Source organism: Pristis pectinata, chromosome 2 (genome assembly GCF_009764475.1).
Source record: "Pristis pectinata isolate sPriPec2 chromosome 2, sPriPec2.1.pri, whole genome shotgun sequence".
Taxonomy (NCBI): Eukaryota; Metazoa; Chordata; class Chondrichthyes; order Rhinopristiformes; family Pristidae; genus Pristis; species Pristis pectinata.
In genome coordinates, this window is record NC_067406.1 from 6583996 (window position 1) to 6595997 (window position 12002).

Consider the following 12002-nt stretch of genomic DNA (forward strand, 5'->3'; position numbering starts at 1 on the left):
CATAGAACCATAGAACAGAAAACAGGCCATTCGGCCCTTCCTAGTATGTGCCGAAATGGTATTCCGCTAGTCCCATTTACCTGCACCCAGTCCATAACCCTCCAGATCTCTCCCGTCCATGTATCTATCCAATGTATTCTTAAAACTCAAGAGTGAGCCCGCATTTACTACATCAGATGGCAGCCCGTTCCACACTCCCACCACTCTGAGTGAAGAAGTTCCCCTAGTGTTCCCCCTAAACCTTTCCCCTTTCACCCTAAAGCCATGTCCTCTCGTACTTATCTCTCCTAATCTAGGTGGAAAGAGCCTACTTGCATTAAATCTATCTATACCCCTCATAATTTTGTAAACCTCTATCAAATCTCCCCTCATTCTTCTGTGCTCCAAGGAATAAAGTCCTAACCTGTTCATTTTTTCCCTGTAGCTCAACTCCTGACGACCCGGCAACATTCTAGTAAATCTCCTCTGCACTCTTTCAATCTCACTGATATCCTTCTTATAGTTAGGTGACCAGAACTGCACACAATACTCACCAATGTCTTATACAACCTCACCATAACATCCCAACTCCTGTACTCAATACTTTGATTTATGAATGCCAGGATGACAAATGCCTTTTTTACAACCCTGTCTACCTGTGACACCACTTTCAGGGAATTATGTATCTGAGCTCCCAGATCCCTTTGTTCCTCCGCACTCCTCAGTGCCCTACCATTTACTGTGTATGTCCTACCTTGATTTGTCCTTCCAACGTGCAACACCTCTCACTTGTCTGCATTAAATTCCATCTGCCATTTTCTGGCCCATTCTTCCAGTTGGTTCAGATCCCTCTGCAGGCTTTGAAATCCTTCCTCGCTGTCCACTACGCCTCCAATCTTAGTGTCATCAGCAAACTTGCTGATCCAATTTACCACTTTATCATCTAGATCATTGATATAGACAACAAACAACAATGGCCCCAGCACAGATCCCTGAGGCTCACCACTAGTCACAGGCCTCCAGTCTGAGAAACAATCATCCACTACCACTCTGTCTTCTCCCACACAGCCGATTTCAAATCCAGTTTAAAACATCTCCATGGATACCTAGTGTCTGAACCTTCTGAACTAACCTCCCATGTGGGACTTTGTCAAAGGCCTTACTGAAGTCCATGTAGACAACATGCACAGCCTTTCCTTCATCTACTTTCTTGGTAACCTCCTCAAAAAACTCTACAAGATTCATTAAACACGATCTACCACACACAAAGCCATGCTGACTATACTTAATCAGCCCTTGGCTGTCCAAATACTTGTATATCCGATCTCTCAGAACACCTTCCAATAATTTATCCGCTACTGATGTCAGGCTCACTGGCCTGTAATTACCTGGTTTACCTTTAGATCCTTCTTTAAACAACGGAACAACATGAGCTACCCTCCAGTCCTCCGGCACCACACCCGTGGCTAAGGACATTTTAAATACATCTGCCAGGGCCCCTGCAATTTCTACACTAGTCTCTCTCAATGTCTGAGGAAATATCTTATCAGGCCCGGGGGATTTATCTACCTTTATTCGCTGTAAACCAGCAAGCACCTCCGCCTCTTTAATCTCTATATGTTCCATGACACTATTGCCTGTTTCCCTTCCTTCCATATCCACTATACCAGTTTCCTGAGTAAATACTGATGCAAAAAAACTGTTAAGATCTCCCCCATCTCCTGAGGCTCCACACATAGACGACCACTCTGATCTTCTAGGGGACCAATTTACTCTTCATATACTTGTAGAAACCCTTCGGGTTTACCTTCACATTATCTGCCAAAGCAAACCTCATGTCTTCTTTTTGCCTTCCTGATTTCCTTTTTTAGTATTTTCATACTTTTTCTATACTCCAAGTACCTCATTTATTCCTAGTTGCCTATACCTGCTATACACCTCTCTCTTTTTCTTAACCAGATTGCCAATATCCCTTGGTGATCTATGCTTGTTAACTAGGTTCCCTATGCTTGTTAACTTTGCCTTTAATCCTGGCAGGAACATGCAAACTCTGCACTCTCAAAATTTCGCCTTTGAAGACCTTCCACTTACTGAGCACATCCTTGCCAGAAAACAACTTATCCCAATCCACTCTTCTTAGATCCTTTCTCATTTCCACAAAATTGGCCTTTCTCCAATTTAGAACCTCAACCTGAGGACCAGATCTGTCCTTATCCATAATTAACTTGAAACTAATGACATTATGGTCACTGGCCCCAAAATGCTCACCTACACATACTTCTGTCACCTGACCTGCCTGGTTCCCTAATAGGGGATTAAGTATTGCATTCTCCCTCATTGGTACCTCTATATATTGATATAGAAAACTTTCCTGAACACATTTGACAAATTCCAAGCCATCCAGCCCTTTCACAGTGTGGGAGTCCTAGTCAATATGTGGAAAGTTAAAGTCCCCTACTATTACAACTTTCTGTTTCTTACATCGGTCTGCTATCTCCCTACAGATTTGTTCCTCCAGTTCCCTTTGACTATTGGGCGGTCTATAATACAACCCTATTAGTGTGGCCACACCTTTCCTATTCCTCAGCTCCACCCATATGGCCTCTGTAGACGAGCCCTCTGGGCTGTCCTGTCTACGCACAGCTGTGATATTTTCCCTGACTAGTAACGCAACTCCTCCCCCTTTCATCCCTCTCCCTCTATCACGTCTGAACCAACGGAACCCCAGAACATTAAACTGCCAGTCCTGCCCCTCCTGCAACCAAGTCTCACTAATAGCAATAATGTTGTAATCCCACGTGCCAATCCACGCCCTAAACTCATCTGCCTTACCTACAATGCTCCTTGCATTGAAATAGATGCACCTGAGAACATTTCTATCACGTACAAACCTTTGAGTTCTGTCTATACCTGCAGTCCTCACATGACCTTTTTCCTCCTCCATCTCACTACCTGCTCTAACACTCTGGTTCCCCTCCCCCTGCAAATCTAGTTTAAATCCCTCAGAGCAGCACTAGCAAACCTACCCGCAAGTATGTTAGTCCCCCTCCAGTTCAGGTGCAAACCGTCCTGTTGGAACAGGTCCCACCTCCCCTGGAACAAAGCCCAATTGTCTAGAAACATGAAGCCCTCCCTCCTGCACCAATGCCTTAGCCACGTATTTAGTTGCATGATCCTCCTATTTCTAGCTTCACTAGCTCGTGGCATGGGTAGCAATGCTGAGATTGCAACCTTGGAGGTCCTTGCACCTTGATTAAAATGGGGGAAATTATCAAGGGCTCTCGTTCCAGTGAGCTTCTAGGGCGAGGTTGGGGAGTTCTGCCTGTAGTGGGAAGCACAGGTGTGTGTTACTGTATGTTGTGAGTTGTTTGTGTGTGTGCTTTGAGTGTGTGTATGTATCGTGTGCACAGTAAAACTCTGATAATCCCAGTGGTTGTGCATCTGGCTCACTGGATGACGTTTCCCGTGCACCCTTTAAACTCACTGAGACCATATTCTCATCGCTCACTTGAAACTCAGTGGGGCCCCATTTCCTGCGCTCTCTTTAAATTCACCAGGGCCCTGTTTCCCCGAAACTCACTGGTATGTGCATATTTACATGTATGTGTATATGCAATAGAACATATGTTGTGTGTATTTGTGTACGTGCACATATTCCTCAAGTGTGTATGTATTACACACACAGACACACACACACACACTCACATATAAATATATATAAAGTGTGTGTGGATCTGTGTAATGTGTGTATGACATATATATTGTGTGGTTTGTGCACAAATGTGTATATATTGTGTGTGCAAGCGTTTGTGCACGAATTGTGTGTTTGTGTGTATTGTCCGTGCATGTGTATGAGTGCGATCATTTTGTCCATTTGCACGTGCATGTTTATTGAGTGTGTATTGTGTGTGTATGTAAATATTGTGTGTGTGTGTGTGTGCGTGTGCGTGTGTGTGTGTGCGTGTGCGTGTGTGCGTGTGTGTGTGTCTTGATATCAAGTGGAATCAGCTGATCTTGCTTCTCAGCACTAGGGCTGTGAGCCTGATATCCACTGGAAAACATTGCAGCTCAAATGAAGGGCAGCTTGCTGGGGAGACTGAAAGTTACACATGCCTATCAGTAGGACAGATTCCCTTTCAAGAAGCCCTTTAAGTGCCATAATACAATTGACCTACTTAATTCATCGACAAGTGCTTGCACAAGACTAATTGACCCAGTGTAAATATAAAGAATTCTATGCACACATCTGAAATCAGCACACACGCCTCTCTCAGCCCAAGTTTCCCAGATAGATAATGTTGAGTCATCCACTAAGCACTGATGTGACATTACTGGGGCAGGCTGACTTATAATCTGTAGGGATCAAAGCACACACTGGGTGCTTTAAAGTGCTGAACTTGCATTATGAAAAAAGAGAAAGGCTCTATAAAATAAAGCAACAGACTTACTACTGAGCAATGAAGTTACCCAGCTCGTCTCCTCAGCTGTTTCTATCTCATCTGTACACTGGGATTACATGAACTAGAGTAGACCATTCAGCTTCTCAAGCCTGTTGAGAGTCATCGAGTCTCACAGCACAGAAACAGGCCCTTTGGCTCAACTCCTCCATACTGACCAAGACACCCATCCAAGCTAAATTGGTAAATTGGTTTATTATTGGCAAGCACGGTAGTGAGAGGGCAGGCACGGTAGTGTAGTGGTTAGCGTAACACTATTACAGTGCCAGCGACCCGGGTTCAATTCCTGCCGCTGTCTGTAAGGAGTTTGTATGTTCTCCCTGTGTCTGCCTGGGTTTCCTCCGGGTGCTCTGGTTTCCTCCCACGCTCCAAAGACGTACAGGTTAGGAAGTTGTGGGCATGCTATGTTGGCGCTGGAAGTGTGGCGACACTTGCAGGCTGCCCCCAGAACACTATACGCAAAAGATGCATTTCACTGCGTGTTTCGATGTACATGTGACTAATAAAGATATCTTATCTTGTCTTATTGTCACATGTTCCGAGGTACAGTGAAGAACGTTGTTTTGCATGCCATCCATACAGACCATTTCATCTCAACAGTGCATTGAGGTAGTACAGGGGAAAACAATAGCAGAATGCAGAATAGAGTGTTCGGGTTGCCCCAGAACACTCTACGCAAAAGATGTATTTCACTGTGTGTTTCGATGTACATGTGACCAATAAAGATATCTTATCTTATCTACAGTTAGAGAGTAAGTGCAGTGCAGGCACACAATGAGGTGCAAGGACATAACGAGGTTGATTGTGAGGTCAAGAGTCCACAAGTGGGTGGTATCATAGTGAGGAAGGTAATCGAAAGTTGCAGGGAGATCTTGATCAGCTGGGGAAGTGGACTGTGGAATGGCAAATGGTGTTCAGTTCAGATGAGTGCAAGGTGTTGTATTTTGGGAAGTCAAACTAAGGACTTTCGCAGTTAGTGGTAGTGCCCTGGAGAGTGCGGAACTAAGAGTACAAGTACATAGTTCACTGAAACTGGCATCACAGGTACACAGGGCGGTGAGGAAGGTGTTTGGCACGCTGGCCTTCGTCAGTCAGGGCATTAAGTATAGGAGTTGGGATGTTATGTTGCATTTGTACATCGCTGATTAGGCCATATCTGTAGTATTGTGTACAGTGTAGGAGAGTGTGAGGTGACTTTAAGGAGGTGTATAAAATCATGAGGGCAGAGATAGGGTGAATGCGCATAGTCTTTTTCCCAGGAAAAGGGAATCAAAAACGAGAAGGCATAGGTCTAAAGTGACAGGGAAACGTTTTAAAAGGGACCTGAGGGGCAATATCTTCCCGCAGAGACTGGTGTGTATATGGAATGAGCTACCACAGGAAGTGGTTGAGGCAACTACAATAACAACATTTAAAAGACATTTGGACAGGTACATGGATAGGAAAGGTTTAGAGGGATATTGGCCAAATGCAGGCAAATAGAACCAGCTGAGAAGGGAATTTGGTCAGCATGGACTAGTTGGGCTGAAGGGCCTGTTTCCGTGCTGTATGACTCTATGACTGTCTACAGTGCACCCCAATTTGCCAAATGGCTTGGGTCTCACTAAAAGTGTATATGCATAATTCATCCAGCAAGTTAGCAGCATGTCAGCATCCAAAGCGTCATACAAATTTACTCACAGAATCCAATGTAACAGCCCGCAGACCGTTAATAGAATATAAGAGATCACTTGGCTGAATACAAAAACAGGTACAAAGGTAAAAATAAACAGACTTAGAGGGGGTAAAAATAGAGAATGGGAACAAATTGGTAGCTAACATGAGAAAGTAAATTTAGTCAACAGTAATGTTATCAAATTAGTAAACTAGATTGAGACACAGGAGACTGCAGATGCTGGAATCTGGAGCAACACACAATCTGCTGGAGGAACTCAGCAGGTCAGGCAGCATCTGTGGGGAGTAAAGGAATTGTTGATGTTTCAGGTTGAGGTCTTATGTCAGGACTGAGATTGCACCAGAGTACTGGAGGTAAACTAGATGTCTGGTTATCCAGAGACATTAGCTCAAGGACAGCTTCTATCCTGTTGTTATAAGGCTATTGAATGGTCCCCTAGTATGATAATATGGCCTCTTGATCTCACAATCTACCTCATTATGGCCTTGCACCTTATTGTCTGCCTACACTGCACTTTCTCTGTAACTGTGACACTTTATTCCGCATTCTGTTATTGTTTTCCCTTGTTCTGCCTCAATGCACTGATGTGATGAAATGATCTGTATGGATGGCATGCAAAACAAAAGTTCTCACTGTACCTTGGTGCATGTGACAATAATAAACCGACTTACAAATTTACCAATTTAATCTCTCCATGGTAGCCAGGAAATTTAAGTTTAATTAAGTAAGCAGTCTGGGATGAAAATCTGGCATCTATAGTGATGACTAGGAAGTTATAGCACCATCATGAAAACACTGCTTACCCTCCTCTCTGCGTTTCCTGATGTAAAGCTGAGGGCCAGGTGTGAAGTGCCTCCTGACCTCTTTAGTGAGTCCCTGTGCTCTCTCTGGGCTAGTGGTTGGTCCAACAGTGGAGCAGGCAGTTAGCTGTGCCACCACTTGTCCTTCACCGCATCTCGGACTTGTGGGGCTTGACCGCGCTTGCATACAAGTTCCAAATGCTATGGAGTCTGAATGACTGATATCTGGCGGTTTCCTTTAGAAACACAGTTCAGTTCAGTGATACTGTCTCTGTAACTAACACCACTGTATGGATGGAAAGAATAGAGGTGAGTGCAACTGGCTAATAAAAGTCATGCATGCCTTTGGTGCTGGCAACCAAAGATGAGTTTATCCCCTGTTACCTGGTTGCTCTCATGTTGTTACTTGTGGGAGCTTGCTGTGCAGAAAATGGCTGCTCCCTTTCTGACAGGACAAGAGGGCCACATCAAACAAAACAGTACCTTATTGGACATAAAATAATTTGGAACATGAAAATTTCGTGTGCAGAGCTTTTGAATGAATGTTCTCTTTTTGGTTGTAACCTTTAGTTTGCAGCCCTGATCTCCCAGGTAAAAGCATTTGCAATGCCACTGACAGCAGCCCATTTGCAGTAACTATTGGTGCTATTTTACTCAAAAATGAAAAGTTTACATCAAAAAAGAAACAGTTACAAAGGTGGATGAGATTTGAAAGGACACCGCAGTTATGGATGAATGATAAATCTACCTTTAAAGTTCTGCCAACACAAAGAGATAGCATCTTATCAAAGAAATGTTCTCTGCTTGATCTGCAGGCTGTGGTGATAAAACTATCCGCCATGCGATCGATTGATTGCGTATTGAGTTAGCTTGGATTGTAATAATGGGAGTGAAGGAGACACTCAAGGTGCCTCTACAAGAATGGAATTAGGATCAAGAGCCTTTGCAGACAGCACTGAGGATGCCGTCCGTTATCAAAATGATATCTGATGCACGCAAGTCCGCTCCTTCTGTCAACCCTGCCAGGTTCCAATGTCAGCGCATGAACGGTTGGCGGTTCACGGGGTGAGTAGCTCATGCTGTCAAGCAGAGCGCAGCTCTGACTTGCCAGCAGCCTTGCCAGTTTGGAGCAGCATGCTGTTTTAGCCTCACAGGGCTGAAGGCGTCAGGTGCTCCCCACCAAATCATCACTCACTTGGCTCCCTGACTTCTTCCTGTCACTGCAATCTGACAAGTCAACGAGGAGTGGTGTAGCTGGTGCTGAAGGGATACAGGTTTCTCCACAACCTTGTTGGTGCCAGTCATGAACAGTACAGAGAAGTACATGGATCTAGACAAGTCCATGGATAGGAGAGGCTCAGCGGGCTATGGGCCAAACACAGGCAGATGGGACCAGCTCTCTGGGCAACACAGTCAGCACGGACGAGTTGGGCCGAAGGGCTTGTTTCCACGTTGTGTGACTCTATGCCTCTGCAGCACAGGAACGGGCCCTTCAGCCCAATCACTCCTGGAAGAAACTGGAGAAGGGGAAGACAAGAGGAATGGTGGCTATCAGGAGGAGGCCACATCTACCTGGGATAATCAGGGGCTATTGTCCCATCTGAACCTCAGTGATGAAAAGTATGGAGATATCTGCACGTTGATGGGATGGTCCCATTGAATTGCAACCTGCTGCAGCTGCAATTGCAATCTCAGAGCAGGCCAGGGACTGCATTGCCAGTACTCTGCCAATGAAGCTCTAGGCATTGTATTCCTTCCAGGCTGTAGATGGATTTGCACATTTGCTGACCTCTGCTACTTTCTTTAAGTAGAGTTTCTCCACTCAGAGTAAACCAATTATATTTCATTTTCTGATGAGATCTACAGGGAGAATGTGCACTAATCTCATATCCTTACAATCCAAATACCTACTGGTTTTGCACAAAGTGCTGGAGGAACTCAGCAAGTCAGACGAAGGGTCTCGACCCGAAATGTCAACAGTCCATTTCCCTCCATAGGTTCTGCCTGACCTGCTGAGTTCCTCCAGCGCTTTGTGTGTTGCTCCAGATTCCAGCATCTGCAGTCTCTTGTGTCTCCAATCTATTGGTCTTTGACAAATCAAAAGGGTCTTCATTTTACTTTCTCCATTCTGCTTAAACAATTACAGCTTCTTTAGTTTTTCCACACAAATGATGTTCCTCATCACCCTGCTATCATTCTGGTACACCTTCCCTACATCCTCACTGCGCCTTTGACATCCTCAAACCAAGCCCCAACCGTGATATAACCGAGGTGGATTAAGACGATCAAAGGAGGTGTTAAGAAAGCATGAGCTTTTTAACCTGGAGCAGCCTAGAACAAGGAGGCATAACTTGAAGACTAGAGCTAGGGAATTCGCTCACACAGAGTGCAAATTGGGAAGAACTGTCATGATGCTGGGGGTTAGTTGAAAGATTGATAGATCTTTGCTGGGTAAGGGTTTAAAGGTCCCTGAGGTGAGGATATACATCAGGCGTAAGCCAACGGAATAGTGGAAGAGGAATGAGGGGCTGTGTGACTCCTCGGACTCTGTCTTTACCTCTCGTTGTCTTGGTGAAGCAGCCAGCATAATCAAAGACCCCACCCACCCGGGTCATTCTCTCTTCTCTCCTCTTCCATCAGGTAGAAGATACAGGAGTCTGAGGGCACGTACCACCAGACTTAAGGACAGCTTCTACCCCACTGTGATAAGACTATTGAACGGTTCCCTTATACGATGAGATGGACTCTGACCTCACGATCTACCTTGTTGTGACCTTGCACCTTATTGCACTGCACTTTCTCTGTAGCTGTGACACTTTACTCTGTACTGTTATTGTTTTTACCTGTACTACATCAATGCACTCTGTACTAACTCAATGTAACTGCACTGTGTAATGAATTGATCTGTACGATCGGTATGCAAGACAATTTTTTCACTGTACCTCAGTACAAGTGACAATAATAAGCCAATACCAAAACCCCTCCTAATCCATCTTTCAAGCCTCACTGAGCAAGACGTTTACCGTATTTTCCACCATCCTCCCCGTTGGCATTGACCTTCTTGCCGAGCACCTGAACGTGCTTGCCGCTGGTCCTACTGTAGAGCTGGTAGATTCGGATTTGCTTTCGGCTCAGGTCATCCGAGTGTTTGGTGTGGTTCTCCACATAGGTCCTGAAGTGTTCCGTGGTCTGCCTGGAGTCCTGTTAACTCAACAAAAAGATAACATTTCTTTATTAGTCACATGTACATCAAAACACGCAGTGAAATGCATCTTTGCGTCGAGTGTTCTGGGGGCAGCCCGCAAATGTCGCCACACTTCCGGCACCAACATAGCGTGCCCACAACTTCCTAACCTGTACATCTTTGGAACGTGGGAGGAAACCGGAGCACCCGGAGGAAACCCACGTAGTCACAGGGGGAACGTACAAACTCCTTACAGACAGTGGCCGGAATTGAACCCGGGTCGCTGACGCTGTAATAGCGTTATGCTAACCGCTACATTACTGAGTCTGGATGAACAAGGGTAAGGAGCTGATTGTAATGGGGTAGGGACAATGAGAGACAAAAGGGCTGAGTGACGATCAGATCGTCAGAATGACTGAAAAGTAAGAAAGTGTTTCCGTTGTACTTTTCACTACATTAGGTCATTCCAGACAAGAAAGTACTTTTAAAGCATAGTTACTGTTGCATGCGCTTTACTTGTCTACCTGCACTGCACTTTCTCTGCAGCTGATCTCGACCTGAAACTTTGACTGCTCATTTCCCTCCATAGATGCTGCCTGATCTGCTGAGTTCCTCCACCATTTTGTGTGTTGTGTGTTGTTCTGCATTGTCTTCTTACGACTTTACCATAAGACATAGGAGCAGAATTAGACCATTCGGCCCATCGAGTTTGTTCCACCATTCAATCATGGTTGATTTTTTTCAATCCCATTCTCCTGCCTTCTCCCTGTAACCCTTCACCCCCTTACCAATCAAGAACCTATCAATCTCTGCCTTAAGTACACCCAATGACTTGGCCTCCACAGCCCTCTGTGGCAACGAATTCCACAGATTCACCACCCTCTGGCAGAAGAAATTCCTCCTTGATGTACTTATGTCTGGCGTGATGTGTCTGGATGGCACACAGAACAAAGATTTTCACTGTGTCATGGTACATGTGATAATAATAAGCCAATTTCCAATACCAAGCCAGGCAACAAGCTTACACTGTGGTCTAAACTAAGCTTCAACCATAATTAAGGCAACAAATTTACACAGCAAGGTGTCACAATTTGACAGTATTCTGATTTTTTAATTCTTTCAAAGATAGGAACATCATTGATAAATTCTATAGGTAAGGTCCATGCCTAATTCTCCCAGTACTGAGGAGAGAGTTAAATTTAAAAAAAAAATTTATTTACAGCGTGGTAACAGGCCCTTTCGGCCCAATGAGTCCGCGCCGCCCATTTTTTTTTTAAATCCCCAAATTAACCTACCCGTACGTCTTTTTTGAATGTGGGAGGAAACCGGAGCACCCGGAGGAAACCCACGCAGACACGGGGAGAACGTACAAACTCCTTACAGACAGCGACGGGAATCGAACCCCGATCGCTGGCGTTGTAGTAGCATCGCGCTAACTGCTGCGCTACCGTGCTGCCCAGAGCCAACCACATGGAGGAACAAGTAGACTGGGTAAGGATGGCAGATTTCCTTCTTTGAAGGACACTAGTGAACCAGATGGGTTTTAAACCATCACGTTTTCTTGGTTCCTATGACTGACACTAGTGCTTGACTTAGCGTTTCAGATTTATTTAATTACTAGGACTTAAATTCCCCAGTGGCTGCAGTGGGATGTCTCTGGATCAATCATCCAGTAACTGAGCAACCATGCTACCAAAAGAAAAAATAATCAACAGTGACTACACTTCTAAGATGATCTTTTTGGCTGTAAAGTACCCAAGGATACTGTGTTGTATGATCGGTATTGTGAGATAAATACCAGCCAGGTGTGCTTCTTTGAAAGACTGCTCGTGTGATTATTTACATCCTGCCAAGAGTCCAATTGGGCTCAGGTTGATTATCCCACCCAAAAGGTGGCTCCTTTGACA

The 12002-nt window shown here is 44.9% G+C and overlaps 1 protein-coding gene across 1 annotated transcript in view; it reads right to left on the reverse strand.

Annotated features, from left to right (window-relative positions):
• Window positions 1–12002, reverse strand: part of LOC127580064 (fibroblast growth factor 18-like) — a 79910-nt gene that overhangs the window by 34764 nt on the left and 33144 nt on the right. Inside the window, exon 2 of the mRNA XM_052033264.1 lies at window positions 9935–10112. Within this exon, the coding sequence (XP_051889224.1) occupies window positions 9935–10112 (178 nt within the window). The remainder of the gene's footprint in view (window positions 1–9934; window positions 10113–12002) is intronic.